This window comes from Kockiozyma suomiensis (genome assembly GCF_038497685.1).
Source record: "Kockiozyma suomiensis strain NRRL Y-17356 unplaced genomic scaffold V2V93scaffold_1, whole genome shotgun sequence".
Lineage (NCBI taxonomy): Eukaryota > Fungi > Ascomycota > Lipomycetes > Lipomycetales > Lipomycetaceae > Kockiozyma > Kockiozyma suomiensis.
In genome coordinates, this window is record NW_027117664.1 from 599,460 (window position 1) to 622,665 (window position 23,206).

Below are 23,206 nucleotides of genomic sequence, written 5' to 3' on the forward strand. Positions count from 1 at the left end.
ATAGCCTCTTTTATTCTGAATTTTCTTCACGTTATGTACCCATGTTCTTTCTTTCTTGTTTTGTTGTTCGAACGGTGTCTAGTGTTTACTTATTTATTTTATCCGGTATTGGCTGGTTCAGGTATTCGTTATTATTTCCTTACTACAATTTGTTTTTATAGTTTAGCACTATCATTATATTATTTTACAGATATTCAAAGCTATGTTTTTTTGTGAATGAGTCCGTAGGTGGTTAGCAGCAATTATCAAACCCTCAGTAAAAAGAAACAATTCTGCAGTTGGCATCAAAAATATTATTTGTTGAGAACTTGCTAGTAAGTTATAGGAGACTATTTACAAAAAAAGAAGATAATAATTAAAATAACACACAAAAAGATCAAAACAAAACGGAAGCTTCTCTTTACATTTATCTAGCGCATAAAAGACTTTCACGACGCAATAGTGGTGAATTATTTGATGACCATCTCAACTAGACACGAAAAAAAAAAAAAGAAACCCACAAAGAGATATGAATCTATACAAAATCAACATTCTGATAAAAAGATGATGAAATATTTACACAGTCTTTTTTTCTCTCTTACGCAACAGGCGCAGGCGCAGGCTCAGGCTCGGGCTCAGGCGACCGAGGCGGCGGAAGCGGACTATCGTCATCTTTCTCACTCTGACCCATAACGTACTTTTCAAACGCAGCATTCCGATCTTTGAACGGACGCGGTCCTAAAAGCCTAAACACATCCTCGCGAGAGATGACCTCCTTCGACAATAGCTCCTCAGCAATCAACTCAATCTCATGCTTCTTGGCGGTTAAAAGATCAGCACAGGCCGTGTGCGCGTTGTTGACTATCCGACGAACTTCAACGTCAATTAAAGAGGCAGTCTCTTCGGAGAACGGTTTGCTGAAACTCTGCGCATTTTCGTCGAAGTGGACTAGACCCACTTTATTCGACATACCAAATTGCGTGACCATCATCGTAGCCATCCGCGTCACCTTCTTCAAGTCGTCAGATGCACCAGATGTTACCGTTGGAAAATGCATCTCCTCAGATACACGCCCACCGAGAGTCATGGTCATCTTATCCATCAGCTGCTTCTCCGACAGTAGCATCGTGTCAGCAGGCGCATACTGCGCATACCCAAGGGCGCCAATCGAACGAGGAATGATAGATACCTTGAGAAGCGGATCAGCCCACTCAAGATACCATCCACACACGGCGTGTCCAGCTTCATGATACGCAACTGTACGCTGCTCTTCTTTCGTCAACACACGCGACTTCTTCTCGATACCAGCAATGACGCGCTCGATGGCTGCCTCGAAATGGTGCATGCCAACTGAATCAGCTTGACCACGCGCAGCAATCAGAGCAGCTTCATTACAGCAATTCGCAATATCAGCACCAGAAAAGCCAGCAGTCAGTGCGGACATTCTACCAGCAAGGTTGTCCAAATTCAAAAACGTCTTGATTTTGGCCAAGTGCACCAAGAAGATAGCCTTCCGGCCTTCAACATCAGGTAAATCAACCGCAATATGTCTATCAAATCGACCAGGTCGCATCAGAGCTGCATCCAACACATCAGCACGGTTGGTACCTGCAAGCACAACAACATGATCCGAAGTCTGAAAACCGTCCATCTCGACAAGAAGCTGATTCAGAGTAGACTCCCGTTCATCGTTTCCACCGCCCATAGACGAATTACGAGCACGCGATTTTCCAATAGCATCAATTTCATCGACAAAGATAATGCACGGCGCAAGTTTACGCGCGGTACGGAACAAATCACGAACACGGCTTGCACCGACACCAACAAACATCTCGACAAACTCAGATCCAGACACTGACAAGAACGGTACACCAGCTTCGCCAGCAGTTGCCTTGGCAATCAAGGTCTTACCGGTACCCGGAGGTCCAGAAAGAATAGCACCACGCGGAATCTTAGCTCCAAGCCGTTCATACTTCTGCGGATCCTTCAAAAACTTGACAAACTCCATGATTTCTTCTTTGGCCTCATCCATGCCTGCAACATCCTTGAATCGCATCTTAACGTCAGTTTCTTGGTTGAAGAGCTTGGCGCGAGACTTGCTGACGCCAAAAATTCCACCAGCGCCAGATGATCCTCCTTGACGACGACCGAGATACCACAGAGCACCAATAAGAATAACAGTAGGTAAGAGAGACATTAAAGCATTCCAAAATCCACGCTCATCTATATAGTTGACCGGAATACGTTCGTTGGGACGGATACCTAACTCATTCTGCGCCTCCTCGAGATTACGCTCAAAGGAGTCGACAGAACCGATAGTGAAATACCAAGGCGATGACTGAGCGAGCGAGTCTGCAGTAGGCTTAAGAGTCACGCGGACGAAGTTGCGGTTCACAACAGTCAGACGCTCAACAAATCCCTTGTCGAGTAACGAGACTCGAAACTCTTGCCAGGTCAACTCTCGGCCACCGGGTCCATCGAGCACAAGATAAAGAAGGTAGAATAAAACACCAGCGGCAATAAAGTGATTCGGTGAAAGCGGTGGGATATTGAACTCGATATTGTTCGTTTTCTTTTTCTTACCGCTGTTTCCACCATCATTGCTGCTAGATTTTGTGTTGAAGTCAAAATCAGATTCATCCTTCTTCTCCTGTTTTGACTCCGAAGCCTTACTCTCGCGCTTAGCAGCACTGTCTAGCTCCTCATTCAATCTACGCCGAGATTCTTCAATTTTCGCCTCTTCTATAATTATTATAAATATTAACGTGGAACGATTTCGGGGATTTTCAAACGCAAGCTTTTGTTCTTACCATCATAGGTACGCTCGGACTTTGCTGACTTTTTACCTGACGCTTCCTCATTATTAAATTTTCCAAATCCTCGCGGGCCGTGAGAGGCATATGATCGAACAGAATTCTGCAAAAGAAATCCACAGTTCAAACTCCTGTTAAAAAGCGGAGAAGAATGATTGAACGCGATTCGGTTCGAACATAGCGAACTACTAGATAGCCGCACGTCACGCGATGCGACGCGCGCGATGTTGCGCAGGAGCTTTTCCGCTCCTCGCGACATCATATTATATAAATAGGTTTACAAAATCGATGGTGTAGAATTAACCCGTCGTGGTGGGCAGCGAAGACTGTCCGAGTGCTTGGAAATGAAATGAGAAGAGGAACTTAACCCGCAGCTGATGCTCTAAAGTCATCCAATGTCAGCAATTTATACCAAAAAAGATAAGAATCGGTTAGGATCGGTCAACTGTCGTTATTGTGATCATAAAAGGCTTCCTTCATCAACAAAGGAAGGTGGTTTCTGTGAAGCGCCGTGCGTGCGGTGTTCGTGCAAATGAAGAATCTGCAATGAGCCCGCAACTTCGGAATGATCTTTCACCAGCCTCGAACAATTTATATCAAAAAGCATTAAATAGAAAAGTACCTACTAGATAGTATCGCTCTAATCAAATCCAAATAAGAATAAAAAGAGAGAAGAGACGTGCTGTCCCCAAAAGACAATACACAGAAGAGGCAAGTTTGATAGAAGCAAGACGAGCAGATTGGTCTAAAGAAATGGACCCGGCGCCACCGAAGATTGATCAGCGTAAAGTTTGAAACATCAGCAAGTATAGGGCGTTAAATGCAAAGAGTACATGCGTATAATGCTTACGTGCCAGCTTTCGCGCTTAGCTAATCTTTTTTGCAATCTGGGGCCGGCCTGAAGAAAGGATTCAATATATTATGTCTTGTGGTTGAGAACGAGAAATATCGGCGAATATTTGTAGATTGAGTACTAATCTGTCTGACTAAAATGAGATCTAGAACTTTTATTCATTATTGGGTTGTCATCGGCTACAGCATGGCTTCTGCACCGATACATCCTAGCAAAATCAAATGAGCGTAGTCAATTCAAAGTAATAACCAATAGTTCAAGTTGCAGATAATAAAGCAGCTTTATAAACTACGTTCTTTGACAACGAAAAACATGGCTACAACAGTCCTCAGTGATCAAGCTTAGTAATATTTACACGTGCATCTGTGGATGACTAGAAAGGCACCGCGCGCGTCGCGAGACGAGCAAAATTTTGTTCGTGTCAAAATCTGTGAATCAAGGTACTTCCTCTTTTCACCTTTCTGCCTACATATCAAAATAAGATGCGGCCAATTTTACTGTATGTTATGCCTATTATATTTGTTACGTATTGATCAAAATTCTGACTTTCTGTTTATAGTAAGGGACACGAGCGCCCGCTAACGCAGGTTAGTCTCATAAAAATTCCCCCCTTTGTCTGTTCGATTAAGTCTAATTGGTAATTTTCTCTAGCTCAAATACAACAAAGAAGGAGATTTGCTATTTACGACTGCTCGTGATAAAGTGTATGCAGTTTTCTTATCAAAAATAAAAGAGATTGTGGCGGATACTAACTGTATTTAGGGTCAACGTGTACTACTCTCACAACGGAGAACGGTTAGGAACCTATGTTGGTCACCAGGGTGCCCTGTGGGATGTCGAAGTCGATCCAGTAAGAAATCACTTATTGAAATCCATTTGGAGCGTCAGTCACTAATTCTCAGTAGACCTCAACGATTCTCATCACCGGCGCTGCCGACAATTCCATCAAACTCTGGGAAGTCCGCACAGGTCGTTGTATACACACTTGGGATTTCCCCACTGCCGTCAAAGTTGTCAAGCTTAACGAGGATGCCAATATGCTTCTTGCAGTTACCGAAGAACGAATGGGTAACTTGGGTACGCTCTACGTTTTCCCATTTGTCATCGACACGAGTGCAAAGCACGCCGAAGAACCGATAATCAAAATCGTTTCTCCTGATAGTAAATTTACAAAAGCTGGCTGGTCATATCTCAATAAATATATCATTGCAGGACACGCTGATGGATCAGTTTCGCAGTATGATGGAAAGACTGGTGAATTCTTGAAGAATGTCGCCGTGCACGACAAGGAAATTACTGATTTGCAGTTTGCCCCCGATAGGACATATTTCATCACAGCATCAAAAGACAAGACTGCTCGCATTCTCGACACCAAAAATTTGAAAATCATGAAGACATACGTTGCCGACGCACCGCTAAATACCGCAGCGATCACTCCCAAGAAGGACTACGTTATTCTCGGCGGAGGTCAGGAAGCTAGAGATGTTACGACCACAGGAAGCAGACAAGGAAAATTTGAGGCTAGATTTTATCACAAGATTTTCGAGGACGAGATTGGTCGTCTCAAGGGACACTTTGGTCCTCTTAACCATATTGCAGTTCATCCTGACGGAACAGGTTTTGCTTCCGGTGGTGAAGACGGTTATGTTCGTTTGCATCACTTTGACAAGTCTTACTTTGATTTCTTATACGATGTCGAGCGTATACGTCCCGAGTAAAGAAATAGTTGAAAGTAGAGTAGGCAAAAAGCGAGATAAAAGAGTTATAGGGAGAATCGGAATCGGGTCTTTCGCACAGTTTGGTCTTGTTTTCATATTTTTTCTATCGTTGTTCGTGGTCGCATAGTAATCCAGAGCTTCTAAAATATCGCCCTCCGTTGAACACAAAGAAAGTGAGCAAGATGCTGAGGTAGTCTTTTCGAATGAGCACTCAGCACAACATCAGAGACATCGAATAAATGTATTTTTCTAACTATAAAAATCGACCAATGCGCCAGTTGAATGAAATCGCGAGTCCCAACTTTTTCAAAATGAAACAAAAGTAGACACAAAATAAAGCAAAAAAAAATTAGCAATCAAAATAATATCATCCACGGTTATCATCAGCAGTCTTTTGCTTTCTGGTAACATTAATGAAGATATAATTATTGGAACAGCAGCAGCAGCATATTACATAGGCAGTAAGAATAATTCATAACGCTTAATATTATAAAATTCATGATTACTTTTTGGTTCTCTATCGTATGGTAGTCACAGTTGAATGGGCTTCTATACTTGCTTTTTCTCTCGTAAATATATCGACTTAAAACAGTCCCTCGATTTCGCCGTCCTCAGTGACCTCGACATCCATAAATCCGCAATGCGTGGGCAAGCCAGGAATCGTTTGGATCTCAGCTGCAAGAGCGTACAAATATCCAGCGCCGACAGAGGCGCGCACGTCGCGGATAGGAACTGTGAATCCCGTGGGAACACCCTTGAGAGCGGCGTCGTGCGACAAACTGTACTGCGTCTTTGCGACACAGATGGGCAGATTGCCAAAGCCCTGGCGAGAATATGTCTCAACTTTCTGGCGAGCGAGCTCACTAAGCTCAACCTTTTCGGCGCCGTACATCTTCTGTGCAATAGCGTTGAGCTTGTCCTCGACCGAGGCGTCAAGATCGTAAAGAAGCTTGAAATCCTTACCTTCGGTCTTATTCGCAGCAGAAATAACACCTTCTGCAAGAGCAACAGCGCCCTTACCACCCTCAGCCCAGTGGTTGGAAGCAATAGCATCGTCAGCGCCAGACTTAATAGCCTCCTCACGGATGCATTCAATCTCGGCCTCGGTATCAGTCTCCATCTTGTTGATGGCAACAACAACAGGCAGACCATACTGCTTAGCATTGGAAATGTGCTTTCCAAGGTTGGCGCATCCCTTTCGGAGAAGCTCCACGTCTTCCTTGCGGTAGACTTCGGGAAGTGCGACACCGGGAGTGACATCGGGACCACCTCCGTGAAGCTTAAGCGCACGCACGGTAGCGACGATAACAACGACATCGGGAACAAGCCCGCTCGAACGGCACTTAATGTTGAAGAAACGTTCTCCACCCATAGTGAAATCGAATCCAGCTTCGGTCACGACATATCCAGCCTTCTCCGCCTCGTCCTCGCCAGGTTCGGTCCCGGCAAGCTTCAGAGCCATCTTGTCGGCCAAGACAGAGTTGGCACCAATCGAGATATTGGCAAATGGTCCAGCGTGGACAAAGACGGGAGTTCCCTCAAGGGTCTGCATCAAAGTGGGCTTGATAGCGTCCTTCATGAGAGCGGTGAGCGCACCGCCCGCACCAATGTCATCACAAGTGATGGGCTCCCCGGCCTTCGATGAGGCAACGACCATGCGGCCGAGACGTTCACGCATGTCGCTGAGCGAGTTGGAAAGAGCAAGAACAGCCATGCACTCGCTGGCGACAGTAATATCAAAGCCAGTAGCGCGAGTGTGGCCCTTTTCGGCGGCACCTTGGCCAATAGTGATACTGCGCAAATGACGGTCATTGCAGTCCACAACACGACGCCAGGTGATAGTATCGGGGTCAATGTCAAGACGGGCAAACTTGCTAATCTCCTCAGGGGTAAGGTCGTCTGGGTTGGTTTTGTTGATTCCAAGCTTCTCCAAACGACGCAACATCACAGGCGAGAACTTGCGAACCCCCCGCTTGGCGGGGACGAGACGCTTATAAAGTGGACCATCCTTTTGAGCACGCTCGTGGAACATACGGGTGTCGATAGCGGCAGCAAGCAAGTTGGTGGCCGCACCAATGGCGTGAATGTCACCAGTCAAATGCATGTTGAATTCGTCCATAGGGATAACCTGCGAGTATCCACCACCAGCAGCTCCTCCCTTGATACCGAAAGTGGGTCCCATAGAGGGCTGACGCACGTTGGCAAAGGCAATTTTACCCAGATGAGCACCGAGAGCCTGGACAAGACCGACAGTAGTAGTCGACTTACCCTCACCAAGAGGAGTGGGAGTGATACCAGTGACAAGGACGTACTTGCCGTTCTTGCGGTGACTGAGACGGTCAAGAAGAGAGAGTTGAATTTTGGCCTTGTAGGCGCCGTAGTTCTCAAGCTCGTGCTCAGTAATACCAATCTCCTTTGCGAGCACACGGATGTTCTTGGGCTTCTGGTTGCGCGAAACTTCGAAGTCGCTGGGAACTTTTTCGAGAACGTTGAGAGGGAGAGGAGTAATATGACGCTGTGACTGCTCAGCGTAGTACCGCTTGGCGGCGTCAACGACGTTCTGGAGCAGCATCGCGACAGTCATAGGACCAACTCCACCGGGAACGGGAGTAATCTTCGATGCAACTGCAGAGGCAGACTCGTAGTCAACATCACCAACAAGACGTTGTCCAGACTTTTTCGTCTCATCGGGGATGTAGTTCGTGCCAACATCGATGACAACAGCTCCAGGTTTGAGCCAGTCGCCCTTTACGAATTGAGCCTTCCCTATAGCAGAAACAACGATATCTGCAGTCTTAAGATAAGCATCAATGTTCTTGGTCTGAGAATGACAAACAGTGACGGTAGCGTCAGCATTGCGAAGAAGGGTTGCAACGGGAGCTCCAACAATAGAGCTGCGTCCGAGAACAACAACGGACGCACCAGCAACCTCAACACCAGCCTGCTCAAGCAAAACCATAACACCCTTAGGAGTGCAGGGGACAAAAAGAGGCGAACCCCCCCGCTTGGCAAGCTCGCCGGCGTTGAGAGGCCCAAATCCGTCTACGTCCTTCTCGGGAGCAACGGCGTTGGTAACGGCGGCCTCTGAGATGTGAGCAGGAACGGGAAGTTGCACAAGAATTCCATGGACAGTGGTATCGTCGTTAAGAGTCGCAATTTCAGCAAGAAGCTAAAAAAATCAGAACAAAAATAACTGATGAGATCTCAAGCATAGATAGACGTACCTGAGCCTCGGTAATCTCCTCGGGGAAGTTCTTCAGAGTGCAAGTAATGTTCGCCTATACGTTGTTCATTAGCACCGGCAATTCCTACCATACAAGTCTGCTTTATAAGAACACAAAACGTAAACAAACGCACCTCCTCTGCAGCCTTGAGCTTCATGCGCACATAAGTGCTCGAGTCAGGACGAGCGCCAACTTGAATAATGGTAAGCGATGGCCTGAAGAAAGGGTTCACAGTCTGAGTCAAGCCGATTTCGGCATTGATGGACTCGCGAATAGACCTATAATTCGTATTAGCATTGAATAACTTCAATTGGGAGCACTTCCACGAAATTGCAAGTCTGAGCAGTGGACAATCTCGTTCGCATGTCGCTTTTAGACGCGACTTATCTAACCCCTGTACAGCCGTTCGTCCTCGGAAATGCAAACTAAAATGGTGCCCACTTACTTGGCAATCGCGTTCCCGTCAATAATTCCAGCAACCATTGTGTTCTGAAACTCTGCAGAAGGGACAAATGAAAGAGAAGGAGATGGTGTGAGGATAGAGGATAATGGTTCCGGGCAAGTCGAAGCTTGAATGGAGGTCCGAAATTTTAAACTCGGGCATGAAAAATTTTGGCTTCTAGCGGGTTAGGGTTACGAACTACATCGTTGAACAGTTAGCTCGGACTTAGTTTTGAGTAATTGCAATGGTTCAAAACCAGGAAATGATGATGTTGCTGTTGTTGACTATACATGGTGTTTTATTTGATGAGAGCAACTGACATTCCTGCGTATATTACATGTGATCGGGAAAGATGAGGATCCTGGTTGTAGCTGCTCCTAATCTGATCTGCTGATACTGAGCTGGCATCTAAATACCCACCTCTTACATCCAATTTGACAGTCTGATTATGTTGTATTATTTCCTTCTGTCCAGGTGTAATGCTTCAACCTTAAAGAACTAATTACTGATGGCGGGCGAATCGGGTAGGTACAGATATATGGATAATACCACTTGGTGGTCCTTGGAGATGCAGAATCTGCGAATTTGGTTTCTTCTTTAGCAGATTATCCTGATATGTGTACAGGGATATACAATATACAAATTACAAATGTGTACAGGGATATACCATATACAAATTACAAATTGCTTTTAGTGAGCTAAAGGAGATATTTACAGCCAGGTCAGTATTCCGCGGAACAATTCAAACGACGCAAGCAGAGAACTGGCAACGTGTTCAAATGTGCTATTCCTGGACAAACAGTTATTGTCCGAGCTGACGTGATGTAAAGGACAGCCGTTCATATACAATAGCTACACATTATATAGTACAACTGAATAAACGAGAATGCTTTAATGACACTGTTATTGCGACGTTGCAGTAATGTGAGACAACGCCTTTATTCTGAGCAGCACAATATAAAGCGTCATCACGTCCGTCTTCCTGCGTAGTTCTTTTTAAGCCTGCCAATCTTTCTCATCGCTCTTTGGTTTCTTTATTCGCAATGACTATCATTCCTTTGGACCAGCGCGAACTCAAGGACACTATCGTCTTGTTCGATGTCGACGAAACTCTTACTCCAGCTCGTCAGGTGTGGCCCTTCTTCGATCTTGCGGAAGTGTTTATATACGCTACTCTCGCTGATTAGCATTTTTGTAACCAAAACTTACAATCTTTGGAAAATAGACTGCCTCCCCTGAAATGCTTGAGCTTCTGGCTCAGCTCCGCACTAAGGCTGCTATCGGCTTCGTCGGCGGCAGTGACTTTGTAAAGCAACAAGAACAGCTTGGTGAAAACGTTCTTGAGCTTTTCGACTACTGCTTCTCCGAGAACGGTTTGACCGCTTACAAGCTCGGTGAGAAGCTTGCTTCTCAGAGCTTTATAGGTTGGATTGGAGAGGAGAAGTACAACAAGCTCGTCACCTTTGTGCTTAGATACCTTGCTGACCTCGATCTTCCCAAGCGCCGGTATGTACCTCAACTGCTTTTGGCTGACTTGCAGCATGTTAATCTATACATTTAGTGGTACCTTTGTTGAGTTTCGAAATGGAATGATCAACGTCTCACCTATCGGCCGTAACGCATCGTAAGTTTGCTGTGTTTTACGATAGACAGAGTAGACAGAGTGTATTTTAACGCTTGCTGTTATAGCAACCCAGAGAGAGCGGAGTACGAAAAATTCGACCTTGCGCATAACATCCGCAAGAACTTTGTCGAGGCTCTCAAGGCTGAGTTCCCCGACTATGGATTAACTTACTCGATTGGTGGCCAGATATCGTTTGACGTCTTTCCTACCGGCTGGGACAAGACATACTGCTTGCAGCACGTCGAGGCAGCTGGTTACAAGACTATTCACTTCTTTGGCGACAAGTCCTTCAAGGGCGGTAACGACTATGAGATCTACGAGGACCCTAGAACTATTGGACATGCTGTGAACAACCCGGAGGATACTATTCGTGTCGTCAAGGAGACTTTCTTTTGAGCTGTTTCAAAGACATGGATATTGTAAGGAGATTCTCGGACTTTCTCGTTGGATTTGTTAAGATACAATGTATTACAAATTGATCTAAAAATGGAATTTGAAACTGTGGACTACTTCGTAAATTTTTACGTATTCACTAGCACGCGCACAGTTGAGTCCGTAAATGCACCGACAAACCGCCAGTCTAAATAAACAGCTTTGCTTTTAGTTTGTTCGTCCGTACAAAAGCCACTTGTGCTGTCCTTACGGAGCCCGACTGCCAACGACGAAGGAACTGAGCAGGGCAGCTACAAGGCTGTGAGATATCGCTTGCTAGATCTTGTGTAGAGATTGAATTTTCATAAATGACATGACATTTTATATATGACATATGTGCTTCTGGTTGCAGTACAAATGTATATACAGAGCTGTTAAGCGTTTTGCAGCAGCGGTAGCAAATATAGAAGCGATTTGATCACTACGATGAAATTTATAAGGCAATATAAGGATGCAGTATGCATCTAGGCTAAATCTCCGAGAAATTGTTTGTATGTCGAAAGTAGAGTAGAGGTGAGCCAATTTTACCTGCTGGGAGTGTCGCAGCAACGTGTTCAGAGCTATTCCTGGACTAATAGTCTCTGTCAGATGATTTGTCTTAAAAAACAGCTGTTGATATGCAACCGTTAAACATATATCGTATATTTGAATAAACAAGAATGCTATAATGACACTTTTATTGCGGCATTGCAGAAATGAAAGATAACGCGCTTATTTTGAGCAGCGCCGGAGCCGTCGCATGTGCTCGAGCCTTCCGCCGCAGCAGCTTAACGCGGTTGCGCAGCCAAAGAAAAACTCATCGCGTCCGTTTTTCCTGTATCGTTCTACTTGAGGCGTGCCAATCTTTCTCATCGCTCTTTGGTTTCTTTATTCGCAATGACTATCATTCCTCTGGACAAGCGCGAACTCAAGGACACTATTGTCTTGTTCGATGTCGACGGAACTCTTACTCCAGCTCGTCAGGTGCGGCCCTTCTTCGATCTTGCGGAAGTGTTTATATACGCTACTCTCGCTGATTAGCATTTTTGTAACCAAAACTTACAATCTTTGGAAAATAGACTGCCTCCCCTGAAATGCTTGAGCTTCTGGCTCAGCTCCGCACTAAGGCTGCTATCGGCTTCGTCGGCGGCAGTGACTTTGTAAAGCAACAAGAACAGCTTGGTGAAAACGTTCTTGAGCTTTTCGACTACTGCTTCTCCGAGAACGGTTTGACCGCTTACAAGCTCGGTGAGAAGCTTGCTTCTCAGAGCTTTATAGGTTGGATCGGAGAGGAGAAGTACAACAAGCTCGTCACCTTTGTGCTTAGATACCTTGCTGACCTCGATCTTCCCAAGCGCCGGTATGTACCTCAACTGCTTTTGGCTGACTTGCAGCATGTTAATCTATACATTTAGTGGTACCTTTGTTGAGTTTCGAAATGGAATGATCAACGTCTCACCTATCGGCCGTAACGCATCGTAAGTTTGCTGTGTTTTACGATAGACAGAGTAGACAGAGTGTATTTTAACGCTTGCTGTTATAGCAACCCAGAGAGAGCGGAGTACGAAAAATTCGACCTTGCGCATAACATCCGCAAGAACTTTGTCGAGGCTCTCAAGGCTGAGTTCCCCGACTATGGATTAACTTACTCGATTGGTGGCCAGATATCGTTTGACGTCTTTCCTACCGGCTGGGACAAGACATACTGCTTGCAGCACGTCGAGGCAGCTGGTTACAAGACTATTCACTTCTTTGGCGACAAGTCCTTCAAGGGCGGTAACGACTATGAGATCTACGAGGACCCTAGAACTATTGGACATGCTGTGAACAACCCGGAGGATACTATTCGTATCATCAAGGAGACTTTCTTCTAAGGTGACGATATTCTTTTGGGTCTGCTTTTATTAAAGAATCAGATGGTAAAGATTGTGTAGAGCTTCCTAGTCGTGTTTTTGTAAATACGAGGCAGTACAATGTTAGAGAGAATATTTTTATTAGAACGTAGACTTCTATGTTAACATCCGGATATACGCCAGCACGAGCGCAAACGAACCCGTACACACACCAATAAGCCATTGCATGACCTGGAACTTGACCTGTTCCAGCTGCGTCTTAACATTCGCAACTTCTGTATCGATCCGGGTGTCTGTCTCCTTAATCTTGAGTTCGTGAACTGCTCCCTCCTCACGGATACGTCCCTTTTCGAGATTCAGATCTAACCGCACGTTTGCCTGTGTCTTTGCGATTTCCTCTTTAAGTTGTACTTGTAATTTATCCATACTGCTCATAATACGCTCATGCTCATTCTTTACTTGTGTAGAATCGGTTTTGTCGAGAGTGAGCAGCTCGCTTCTCAACTTGGTGAAATCGACCTTTTGCTGATATGCCTGCCGTGAGAGCACTTCCTTGCGCACTAATGTGGCCGAGAGCGACTCGACAGATTCTGTGACAACCTCACTAAGGGCATTCAATACCGTTTCTGATTGTTGGTCTGAAAAGCCCGAGGCCTGCAGCTTTTGCATGAATTTGAGGGTGTCGAAGTGGTATTCAGCGAGAGACGGCGTGGACGAGAACGCGCGTAAATGGCCAACAGTAGAGGCGGTGCGCAGTCGCACGGGTAACCGCAAGATTAACTGTGGTATCCGGACACACGACATTGTGTATTCAGGGCTCAGCTGTTAGCCAAGAGAAAGCAGATCCAACGAGACGAGGACAGGTCACAGTTTGTTGTAAATGGAGCCTAGAAGTCACGGGCAGTGGCGCGTGGGATTAAGGTTCTGTTGTGTTGGGCGCTCGCCGCCGAACCGCCAACTCCGGCTCTATCCTGAATTCCAACCTGCGTCTCTCAAGTACTCTCTTACTCTCTTTCCCCCGTCCCCGTGTCTTTCTTTTCCTGCTTTTCTGCTATCTCTTTACTTTTTCTCTTTGCCTTTTGAAGATGGAATACTTCGCCGCTGTGACGGAGTATCTTGACCCTCAGATCCCTACTGTTGACCGGCCGTTTGGTATCCACCTATGGTCAGTCTTTTCTGATGTCTGCACGCGCTTCTTGGGATGGAACCCCGATGAATTTGCATTCATTCAAGGTGGTCTGCTTCTGTCGACCCTCCAGCCGATGATCGTCACGATTATTTTTTACTACGTTGTCATCTTCGGCGGACGGGAGCTCATGAAGTCGAGTTCGCCTTTCAAGCTCACTTTCCTCTTCCGCGTCCACAATCTCATGCTGACGTTTGCCTCGGGTCTGCTTCTCGCTCTTTTCTTCGAGCAGCTCTTCCCCATCCTTTACCGAGACGGTTTGTTCTACGCTATTTGCAACTCGGGCTCGTGGACGCAGCCCATGGTTACTCTTTACTATGTAAGTTTTTTCCTTCGTCGCGCTCCACTGCCTCGGCCTTCAGTCAAATTCCCCGCTTCAAGGCTCAAGGGTTTTGCTATCGAGTAAACTCCCAAAAATGCACACAGCAAGGACCACGCGTAAATGTGAATGCTCGTTGCTCTGGCAGACTCAATGGCAACAGCCTGTTATACAGACTGCGGCCTCCTGGCTCTGGCGCAACGAGTGTTATCCATATCCAATACCACATAGGCCTTTTGCACGCGTTTTTGCTGTCAACACCTCAGCCGCACTCTTGACCTCTGCATCTGCACAGTCGCCGGTCAACTGCTTTTAGCAGTCTGTTTAGTGCTGTTTCATATTTTATCAGTCTGCTATTATATATGTTTGGGGAAAAAAATTTTTTATTTGCGGCCGGCAGTGGCTACGCGTGTTTTTTCTTACCCTAAAAAATTCTGATGCTGACAACTTGTTTAGTTGAACTACCTCACCAAATTTGTACGCACGTGATTTTTCTTACTCTCTGTGGTACTCCCTCGCCTGCACATTAGTGGAATATGATAATAATAGTTGTTGTATAGGTTGAATTGCTTGACACTGTTTTTCTTGTTGTTAAGAAGAAGCCCCTAAGTATGATTTTTATTTGCATCTTGTCCTAAGGATTCAGCGACTCTTGACTAACGCTTCAATAGCCTTCTTGCACTGCTACCATCACGGTGCAACTGCCGCTCTCTGCTACTCGCAGATTGTTGGCCACACCTCTGTCTCATGGGTTGTCATCACCTTGAACCTCTCTGTTCATGTTGTGATGTACTTCTACTACTTCCTCTCGTCCTGTGGCATTCGCGTCTGGTGGAAAGAGTGGGTTACCCGTCTGCAAATTATTCAGTTCATTATCGATCTTGGATTCGTCTACTTTGCATCATACACTTACTTCACCAGCACTTACTGGCCTCATTTACCCAATTATGGTAAGTGCGCTGGTGAGGAATTTGCAGCTTTGTACGGATGCGGTCTGTTGACTTCGTATCTCTTTCTCTTTATTGCTTTCTACATCCGCGTCTACGCCAAGGGCAAGGCTGCTAGTGCTGCTAAGCGTAAGGCTAGCGCAGCTGCCGTTTCTAACGGCACCAATGAAAAGACTGCAGTTTCCAATGGCAAGAAGTCTGAGCCTACTCCTGTCAAGGCAGCCAAGAAGTCGTCTTCCAAGAAGATTTAAATCGTGTCTTGGTATGCTGCGTCATCATTGCACTTTTTTTCGGAGTTGCTTTGAAAGGAATGTATGGTGCTGGCGAACGCATGACAGGAGGGATGGGAAGAGTGAGTGAGCGGTGTTCACTTCCAATGGAATACTGCAGGACGAGAGGAGCTCGATTGGATGCGTCAAGAGAGGACGGTGATGTCTCTTGATGGCACAGTTTGTAAATTTGGAGGGGGAGCTGAAAGATACTTTGCATGGCGAGAACGAAGGTCTCTTTTACTGTAAAGCTCCGTGTATTTGTAGAATGCTGTACTGATCTTTTGTTGGGAGAAAGTTCATTGATCGCTGTATGGAGAGTAATCGGGGGACCATCGATAGAGCTCAGCGACTTGGACCTGACTGCATTCATTCTTTTTCACATTGTCTTTGAGAAGTGTAATTGCTAATATTTCTTTTTTGCCCTTTCATTTTTTGTTTCTAAAAACTCATTTTTGAGAGTCAGAGATTCTGTATGTCAATCATTTTATAGCTTAATAAGTACTCTCCTGATGAGCTAGAAGTCCATTCAAATATATATCGCATGCACTAATGTGCCCGCTTTGTCACTTTGCGATCTTAAAAATAGTTTATATTGAATGATTGACATGTCCGGGTAATATATACGTCACAGAGTAAGTCTGCAGTGAGTTCTCCTACACTCGCTAACAGGCATGATTGTAATTCGATCTGAAGTACAGTTAAACGACTGCTCTTTTTAGCGAATAAACTATTACGTCGTCTTCTTGATGAGGTTTCGCGGATAGCTAATGGCCAAGAAGATAAGAACAAAATCTAAGACATGCGATCAGCTTTGTGCGGCGACGGGGCGGTGGCTCGGTATCCGGAAATGGTGTGAGCCTGTCAAAGTCGCGTTATCTTCCCATTTGTTTCTGTCCTTCGACCATTTCGCCGGCAGACTTGGTTTTGTCTTCCCTGGACAAAGCACTTCTCTTATTTGAAAGAAACACTTCAAGAAGAGCTGCTTTCGGCCATATCTCTTGCTAACTTTTTATCCGGTTCGATCCTATTCGGTGACTACAACTGCTGATTGAACTGGTATCCCAGAGTGCTTATTGAAACTTGCATTTGGCGCATGCACATCCGCAGTACAGTTGCATGCTATTCTTTGGCATAAGCAAACAGAATATACATTATCACATATTGCAATAATGGTAGACAAAGTCAGCAGTTCTTCGTCTTCAACTACTAATTTGTCGGTATCGAGTACTTCGACTCCTGTTTGCACTACTATAAAAGTAGCGGTTATTGGAACTGGTCTTGCCGGGCTAGTTGCAGCGTACAGATTGGCTTCCTTCTCCTCCGATTCTGTCAAATTTGAGCTTCATCTTTTTGACGAGGTATGAATATTATCCACTGCTTCAGATTTCACGACCTACGCGGCTAACGTTTTCTTTATCTTACAGAGACCTACTATCGGGTTTGACGCGTCTTCGGTCACAGTTGCAGACTCAAATGGAGTCGAGCGGCGTATAGACGTTCCTATGCGCTCTTTTGCTGAAGGTTACTACAATCGCGTCATTGATTTATACCGTTCTCTTGGCCTTAAATTTCACAATGCGAAATTCTCATACTCATTTTCGGAAATCACAAATGTCGATAAGAACGAGCGAGGCGCAGAGACTTATTTCATTCACGGTGGTCAAAAGGGACTCTTCAAACGAAGCGGACGTCCTTATTCACAAGGCCGGATAAGATATCTTTTCAACCTCATTTGCATAGTGTTTTGGTATACATATTTCAGTTTGGTCGCAGCATTTTCCCGACCTAAAGGAGGTTTATCATTCGAGAACGAGGAAAAGCTAGAGTATAGTCGACGAGCCCGATATTGGTATCTGGACAATCCAGATGAAGCCGAGCAAAGGGCATCGCGGATGTTTAAGAAAGGACATGCTTATGGCTCGATGGATACTGGTGATGATGAAGACGAGGCTAATATTGGTAAGCGAGTCGAAACTATGCAAGATTATGTTGCGCGATGGCATTTTCCTGGGTGGTTTGTAGATAAGTTTATGACACCCTTGTTTTGCGCTATGTCTACATGTACTGTGGATGCAATCATGGATGCTCCTGCAGCAGATATTATTGATTACAAGCGAACCACATTCATGAAGCCGCACTACTTACTTTCCAACAACAGTGTTTCTGCTGCAACTGCATTGACTTCTCCATTAGATCCGGAGAACATTCATTTGGGTGTTGCCGTTAAGGGGATGTTATCTGAAGGTTCTGCGTGGACTATCCGTACGAGTGATCGAGATTACAACCATTTTGCTCATGTCATTCTCGCTACGCCTCCTTCAGTATCGAAGGAGCTACACCCACCATTACAGCGTGTATTCAAGGATGTCAAATCAGAGTCTGTCAGTGTGCTTGTGCATACGGACAATCGCGTATTGGATTATATGAATTCAAAGGATGTGCGAGATCTGAATCTCATTCTTACAGAAGAGAGAACCGAATCCACACACGTCTTGTTTCCAGGAATTTATCAAACTACAAGTCCTCAAGCGTTACGTTCATCTCCTGATCAACCACCTAGCGATGATTTTGGAGGACGTATTGACCCCTCAAAAGTTGTCTCAGAAACCAAGTTTGAACGTGTAGTTAGATCTCCTGAGCTTGTGCATGCGATCGAAAAGATGCGCAAGAGGCAAGGACGCCAGAATGTATGGGTTGCCGGTAGTTGGATGTGGCAGGGATTAGTGCTTTTGGAAGGATGTGTTACTAGTGCAGATTATGTTGCGGAGCGGATCAAGGCAAAGTCTGGCGGCTGTACAATATCCTCAAGAGATATGGTTTAAGCATTGGAAGCTGATTTCATATTAAATTTCATTATTTGATCTAGTGGGTACTGTATTTAGTTGGCGTTATCTAAAGAGCATTTGGCATCTATAATTTGAGCTCTAGTTTAGATATATTGTAATCGAGTTCTTCGTAGATTGGCGAAAAAAAAACTATCCGAACAAGACTGGAGAGAAGACTAGAGTGCGAGAGCCTGCAGGATGGCATGGGATCGGATTACTAAGAACAGAGGGCGCAGGTTAGAGTGACGTCACGAGGGAATAAGCGAGGCTGCGCTCCCGGCTACGCCTGACTCTTTAAATCCACAAATATATCCGATTCTGATTTTGCCCTAGTCCATCTTCCTAACCAAATATCCTTCAAGACTTGAAGGGCTTGTTTATTTACTTTCATTTCAGCGTCAGTCAGACCCCACGATACACATTCGAGTACACAAGCTAGAATGTCATATGTCGCTCCCGCTCCAGCCGTCGATGCGAATGGAATCCCGACAGAGGCTCCCCCGCCATACACCCTGACGCCGGATGGCGAAACCTCGTTTCCTATAAGCTACCAGGGAGACTTGTCCTCACAAGCTCCACCGCGGCCGCCTCGGCCGTCACAAACTCGACCATCTCAGTCACCGAGACCTGCACACGCAAGCAATACGCCACTGCGCCCGCAGCAGCCAACAGCTCGTCCTCTAGCATCTTCATCAAGACCTTCAGCGCGACCTCCGAAGCAACGATCCCAACGACCTCTATATCCTGGTCAGTTTACTGGCAGCTCATCTCCAGCGCGGCCTTCGCATGCGGCAGGCCCCCACAATGGCACTAGCTCTGGATATCACAATGGCACGAGTGGTTATAGCGGCGGATATCAACGTATGGATAATCACAATCGCAATCATTACTCTCCTGCCGTTGGTGGGCGTCTCATGTACCCCCCAGGATTTCACTGCTATAAGTGTAATAACACAGGCTACAAGCTGAGCAATGGCCACGCATGTCGTACTTGCTTCGAAAGCTTTGCAATCCCACAGTCTTCAAATGTTAGAGTCGAATATTTACCTCCTGCACAGTATAACCCAGGGTGGATACAGCCTCCGCCTGTCACTGTATATGCTAACGGAAGCGGTGTAAGGGTTGTGGCTCCTGGTGATCCAAGTCTAGGAGGTATCATATGTGGTGCGTGTAAAGGTAGAGGATATGTCAGTAATTTGGGACTTGGATCGTTTCTTGATGAGTTAATGGGCGGGGATTGTTCTACTTGCAGAATATGTAGAGGAGTTGGACGATTATTATAAAGATTGATGTTGGTTTTACTGTACCTGGTGCTTCTGCTTTTGTATAACATCATGTATGTTACTGGTCTGTGTTTATTTGATGGTTTGTTACTGGCATATTCTAGGCGATTGTACTTGACGCTTGTTTTGATTGGGTCTTATAAATTGACATTAGTGTTTTCCATGGGTACTTGTCTATAGCACGTGTTTATTCTGTCCGATATCCTGGATATAATCGCAAACCGACTCTTCTAGTACCATGCTAACTAGCAGAATTAGTCAAATCAGTAGAATGTATTGCAGCGATCGGGTTATCGTTGCCTGCCCAGAATCCAGTACAGTTCAAAACTCGTGTGTATCAAATATCCAGTATCTGAAGGTCATTGCTTGGATAGCAATATAAATCAAGTAAAATATTGAATATTATATTATCTTGATGCCATAGCATCAGATTAGTTTCCTCGGGGAAAGTAAGCTGACGATGACAGGCTCGACGTCGCGCAAACAAAGGTTTTAAGTTCGTCTGTTGTCCCACCGGACTTAAAGGATGCTGCCGCGCAGAATCGATGAGCAGCAAAAAAATTGAAATTTAGCTGGGAAGCTCTTTTCTAATTGTAATGATTTACAAATCACTTCTTACTTTATTATAGTTATCTTGTTTTCATTTATTTATTTTGGTGAAAGATAAATGGATACCCCACTACTTTCAGAGGCAACACCAGAGACTCGACCTATTCGTCGCAACCGGCGCGTGAGGACCTGCATAGGATGCGCGGCTCGACGGGTGAAATGCGATCGTGTCAAGCCTTCTTGCGCGTCTTGCTCTATGAGGAAAATTAAATGCGAGTATATTGAGTACGAAGCAGCCGGGAATCTCAAAAAGAGAAAGAGAACGGAGCTGGATCATCGGCCTGGCTTAGCAGTCTCTGCCGACCTGCCAGAATCGCCAGATGTTGATAGCGGCTTAGGCTCCAGTGCATCTGTCGACAACGATGAAGATTCAATTAGAGATGTTGATGTTGGTGTGCTCATAGTCGACCGTGAAACGGGTGCGTCACGCTTTGCGGCGCCTCTATTTCCTTCATTGTCCTTCCAAAAGGTCAGTATGCATTTAAACAGCGAGCTCTAGAAAAAAAAAATCCCAACTGTAACCTCATTATTAGGAATTTACTTCAGAGGAAATTCTGGACGATAGCGATGATGATTCGGAATCCCAAGATTCAATGTCAAGTAAGCGCGAGCAACTATTGTCAACTTTTCTCCCTTCCCGCAAAATTTGTGATAGCTTGATAGACGAGTTTTATCGCAGCATACACCCGGTAATGCCAATTTTATCGCGTCCAGAATTCAACGTTAAATATGAACAGTTTTGGCATCGCCGAAATCAACAAGTTGCAAATCCAGGTTTGATAGATAAAGACACTTTCTTCTGTGTGATCTTCTCTATGTTATTCTGCGCAACTATAGGCAAAAACGCGTACGCGCGTGTCGTCTTATCTGCTGACCAGGACATGATTTTAGAGGAAGATCCATACACAGAAGACATGACAAAGTATTTGAAAGTCACTGAATATGCTTTAAAGATATGCAACTTTCCCGCTCGGTCGTCAGTAACAACGCTTTGGGCAGCGATGATGAAACAGACGTGTCGTTTAAACAGCGATACTTTACCATCAATGACATACACGGTTGCGATGATGCTCCGGATAGCTCAAAGTATCGGATTACATCGAGATCCGTCATTGTTCAAGTCAAATGATCTCGAAGAATGCGAGATCAGACTTCGCCGAGCTCTTTGGTGGCATCTGGTGTATATGGATGCACATGTCGCCATCCTCAGCGGTTTACCTCCGACAATACACAATTCATTTTATGATGTGCGGTTGCCGTCTACTGAAGGCATGCTTGATGAAGACGCAATGTGCATTGATGCTCGAAACGGTGTGAGACAATACCTCCGTCTGACGTCGGTCCTCTTTGCCGAAGTTTTTCATTCGGACAAAGTTACTCAGCAGAAACTGGATTCCATTGCTGAATTATTAATGAAAGCACGAGAGCGAATGACTCAGCGAGCTCATGCAGTGACAATGCTGACTTTTCCAAAGCTGTCGCCAGATGCATATATACAAGACATCCGAAAGGTTCAACAGTACATCACGTTAAGTATGATGAAAGTTGCTCAGGTGTCGTTGTTGGCATTCTTCAGTAGTACTTTCAAAACTAGATGGGGCAATAATCCGTCTGCGGAATTATTCAAAACTAGCCCAAAAGCATTTGAGCAATGGACAGAGGCTACCGAAACTGCGCTGATGAGCTTAAAGATATCTTCGAAAGTTATTGGCGGACTTGATTACATAGAAACAATGTGGCATACCTTGCGATCAAACCAATTCAACGCAATATTTGTCGTTCTAGAAGATATTTGCATTAATCCTACTCGACCGATGATTATTAAAAATTCTGAGATTTTGCAAAGGATTGGATTCTCAAAAGATGATTTTTCAAAATCCGACGAGAGGATGGCGTGTGTGGACAAGGCGATTCAGTTACAGACGAGGCTCCGTCTTGGCGGGGATACCAAATTTGCAGCTAAAAAAAAGAATTATCTGATGAATTTATACAACATTGCGAAGCAGACACTGGAAAGATCAAAATCAGCATCAAGTTGCAGTAATTCCTCGTCGTTGTCTCGATTTTTAGAAAGCAACACATCATTATCCCCAGGCAGTAGTAACTACACGTCTGAGTTGTGGTCTGATATGCTAATGCTGAATTCTCAGTTACCTCCGGAGTCTACTATGGGGGAAGTATCAATACCATCGATGCTGTCTCTTGATTTAAGTTCAATAGAAAGCTGTAGCGAGATGTTATGTTCAGGCTTCAATGAGATGTTTCCGGAGACTCAAACTGGTTGAATGATTTTGAATTAGCGAAAACTGGGTTTCTGTTAATATTGTATATTGCTGATATCTATTATCATACGACACGGGTTGTTTAATTTAGGTCTATAATGGTAATTTTTCGTCGATGAAATAGCTGTGATGTTCTTATATCATTATTACGGCAGGGAAAGATACAAGCTTTTATGGCCCTCACCTTCTTACGTCTTTTGCTGCCCTGCTAAAAATTTACGGAAAATTGAGTTAATAATCTCCGGTATCGTATATATAAATGTCGACCTGGAAAGCCTGCACATTTCAGCAGATCATACATTGATTTAGAAGAACAAATAAATTACCTACTCAGGCAGCAAAGACAGTACAAATGCCTTCTTTGGTGTCAGCTCGCGCTTAAATGTGTTGCGGAGAGCGGACACAAATGCGGCCCGCAAAATCGTGCGTCTGCGCTAAGACCACCGAGCTCATTAGCGCTTATCCGGGTCTATTGTCTAATCTGGCTCTACTCCCGTGCCCGAGAAATTTTGGACTCCAGGCCAGGTGTCTCGTCGATACGGGAGACCTGGCTTGTATTTTATGAC

The 23,206-nt window shown here is 45.1% G+C and overlaps 10 protein-coding genes across 10 annotated transcripts; 7 read left to right on the plus strand and 3 right to left on the minus strand.

Moving 5' to 3' along the window:
• Positions 1 to 577: 577 nt before the first annotated feature.
• On the minus strand, positions 578 to 3,054 carry V2V93DRAFT_356190 (peptidase family M41-domain-containing protein; the record flags this gene model as incomplete). Its single annotated transcript, XM_066908003.1, has 2 exons — positions 578 to 2,721; positions 2,790 to 3,054. The coding sequence occupies 2 exons, from the start codon at positions 3,052 to 3,054 to the stop codon at positions 578 to 580; spliced, it is 2,409 nt and encodes an 802-aa protein (XP_066768501.1).
• A 972-nt stretch (positions 3,055 to 4,026) lies between these two features.
• V2V93DRAFT_362425 (WD40-repeat-containing domain protein) lies at positions 4,027 to 5,736 on the plus strand. The gene is made up of 5 exons (XM_066908340.1): positions 4,027 to 4,144; positions 4,205 to 4,232; positions 4,297 to 4,349; positions 4,408 to 4,495; positions 4,551 to 5,736. Exons 1-5 carry the CDS (start codon positions 4,128 to 4,130, stop codon positions 5,361 to 5,363), a joined length of 999 nt encoding a protein of 332 aa, XP_066768502.1. The 5' UTR covers positions 4,027 to 4,127; the 3' UTR covers positions 5,364 to 5,736.
• V2V93DRAFT_362429 (formate--tetrahydrofolate ligase-domain-containing protein) lies at positions 5,586 to 9,150 on the minus strand. Its single transcript, XM_066908341.1, has 4 exons — positions 9,033 to 9,150; positions 8,721 to 8,865; positions 8,588 to 8,641; positions 5,586 to 8,532 (listed from the first exon to the last, which is right to left on the minus strand). Exons 1-4 carry the CDS (start codon positions 9,068 to 9,070, stop codon positions 5,947 to 5,949), a joined length of 2,823 nt encoding a protein of 940 aa, XP_066768503.1. The 5' UTR covers positions 9,071 to 9,150; the 3' UTR covers positions 5,586 to 5,946.
• A 914-nt stretch (positions 9,151 to 10,064) lies between these two features.
• V2V93DRAFT_362436 (eukaryotic phosphomannomutase) lies at positions 10,065 to 11,184 on the plus strand. The gene is made up of 3 exons (XM_066908342.1): positions 10,065 to 10,535; positions 10,591 to 10,653; positions 10,719 to 11,184. Exons 1-3 carry the CDS (start codon positions 10,270 to 10,272, stop codon positions 11,047 to 11,049), a joined length of 660 nt encoding a protein of 219 aa, XP_066768504.1. The 5' UTR covers positions 10,065 to 10,269; the 3' UTR covers positions 11,050 to 11,184.
• A 769-nt stretch (positions 11,185 to 11,953) lies between these two features.
• On the plus strand, positions 11,954 to 13,068 carry V2V93DRAFT_362441 (eukaryotic phosphomannomutase). The gene is made up of 3 exons (XM_066908343.1): positions 11,954 to 12,424; positions 12,480 to 12,542; positions 12,608 to 13,068. The coding sequence occupies exons 1-3, from the start codon at positions 12,159 to 12,161 to the stop codon at positions 12,936 to 12,938; spliced, it is 660 nt and encodes a 219-aa protein (XP_066768505.1). The 5' UTR covers positions 11,954 to 12,158; the 3' UTR covers positions 12,939 to 13,068.
• On the minus strand, positions 12,983 to 13,839 carry V2V93DRAFT_402618 (uncharacterized protein). The gene has a single exon (XM_066912608.1). The coding sequence runs from the start codon at positions 13,719 to 13,721 to the stop codon at positions 13,074 to 13,076; it is 648 nt and encodes a 215-aa protein (XP_066768506.1). The 5' UTR covers positions 13,722 to 13,839; the 3' UTR covers positions 12,983 to 13,073.
• A 23-nt stretch (positions 13,840 to 13,862) lies between these two features.
• Positions 13,863 to 16,014, plus strand: V2V93DRAFT_13620 (GNS1/SUR4 family-domain-containing protein). Its single transcript, XM_066906825.1, has 4 exons — positions 13,863 to 14,422; positions 14,879 to 14,899; positions 14,983 to 15,031; positions 15,094 to 16,014. Exons 1-4 carry the CDS (start codon positions 14,003 to 14,005, stop codon positions 15,618 to 15,620), a joined length of 1,017 nt encoding a protein of 338 aa, XP_066768507.1. The 5' UTR covers positions 13,863 to 14,002; the 3' UTR covers positions 15,621 to 16,014.
• A 691-nt stretch (positions 16,015 to 16,705) lies between these two features.
• V2V93DRAFT_13622 (uncharacterized protein) lies at positions 16,706 to 18,626 on the plus strand. The gene is made up of 2 exons (XM_066906826.1): positions 16,706 to 16,999; positions 17,066 to 18,626. Exons 1-2 carry the CDS (start codon positions 16,811 to 16,813, stop codon positions 18,461 to 18,463), a joined length of 1,587 nt encoding a protein of 528 aa, XP_066768508.1. The 5' UTR covers positions 16,706 to 16,810; the 3' UTR covers positions 18,464 to 18,626.
• A 145-nt stretch (positions 18,627 to 18,771) lies between these two features.
• Positions 18,772 to 19,995, plus strand: V2V93DRAFT_362449 (uncharacterized protein). Its single transcript, XM_066908344.1, has one exon. The coding sequence runs from the start codon at positions 18,907 to 18,909 to the stop codon at positions 19,747 to 19,749; it is 843 nt and encodes a 280-aa protein (XP_066768509.1). The 5' UTR covers positions 18,772 to 18,906; the 3' UTR covers positions 19,750 to 19,995.
• A 264-nt stretch (positions 19,996 to 20,259) lies between these two features.
• V2V93DRAFT_13990 (fungal-specific transcription factor domain-containing protein) lies at positions 20,260 to 22,943 on the plus strand. The gene is made up of 2 exons (XM_066906834.1): positions 20,260 to 20,827; positions 20,892 to 22,943. Exons 1-2 carry the CDS (start codon positions 20,417 to 20,419, stop codon positions 22,641 to 22,643), a joined length of 2,163 nt encoding a protein of 720 aa, XP_066768510.1. The 5' UTR covers positions 20,260 to 20,416; the 3' UTR covers positions 22,644 to 22,943.
• Positions 22,944 to 23,206: the final 263 nt, after the last annotated feature.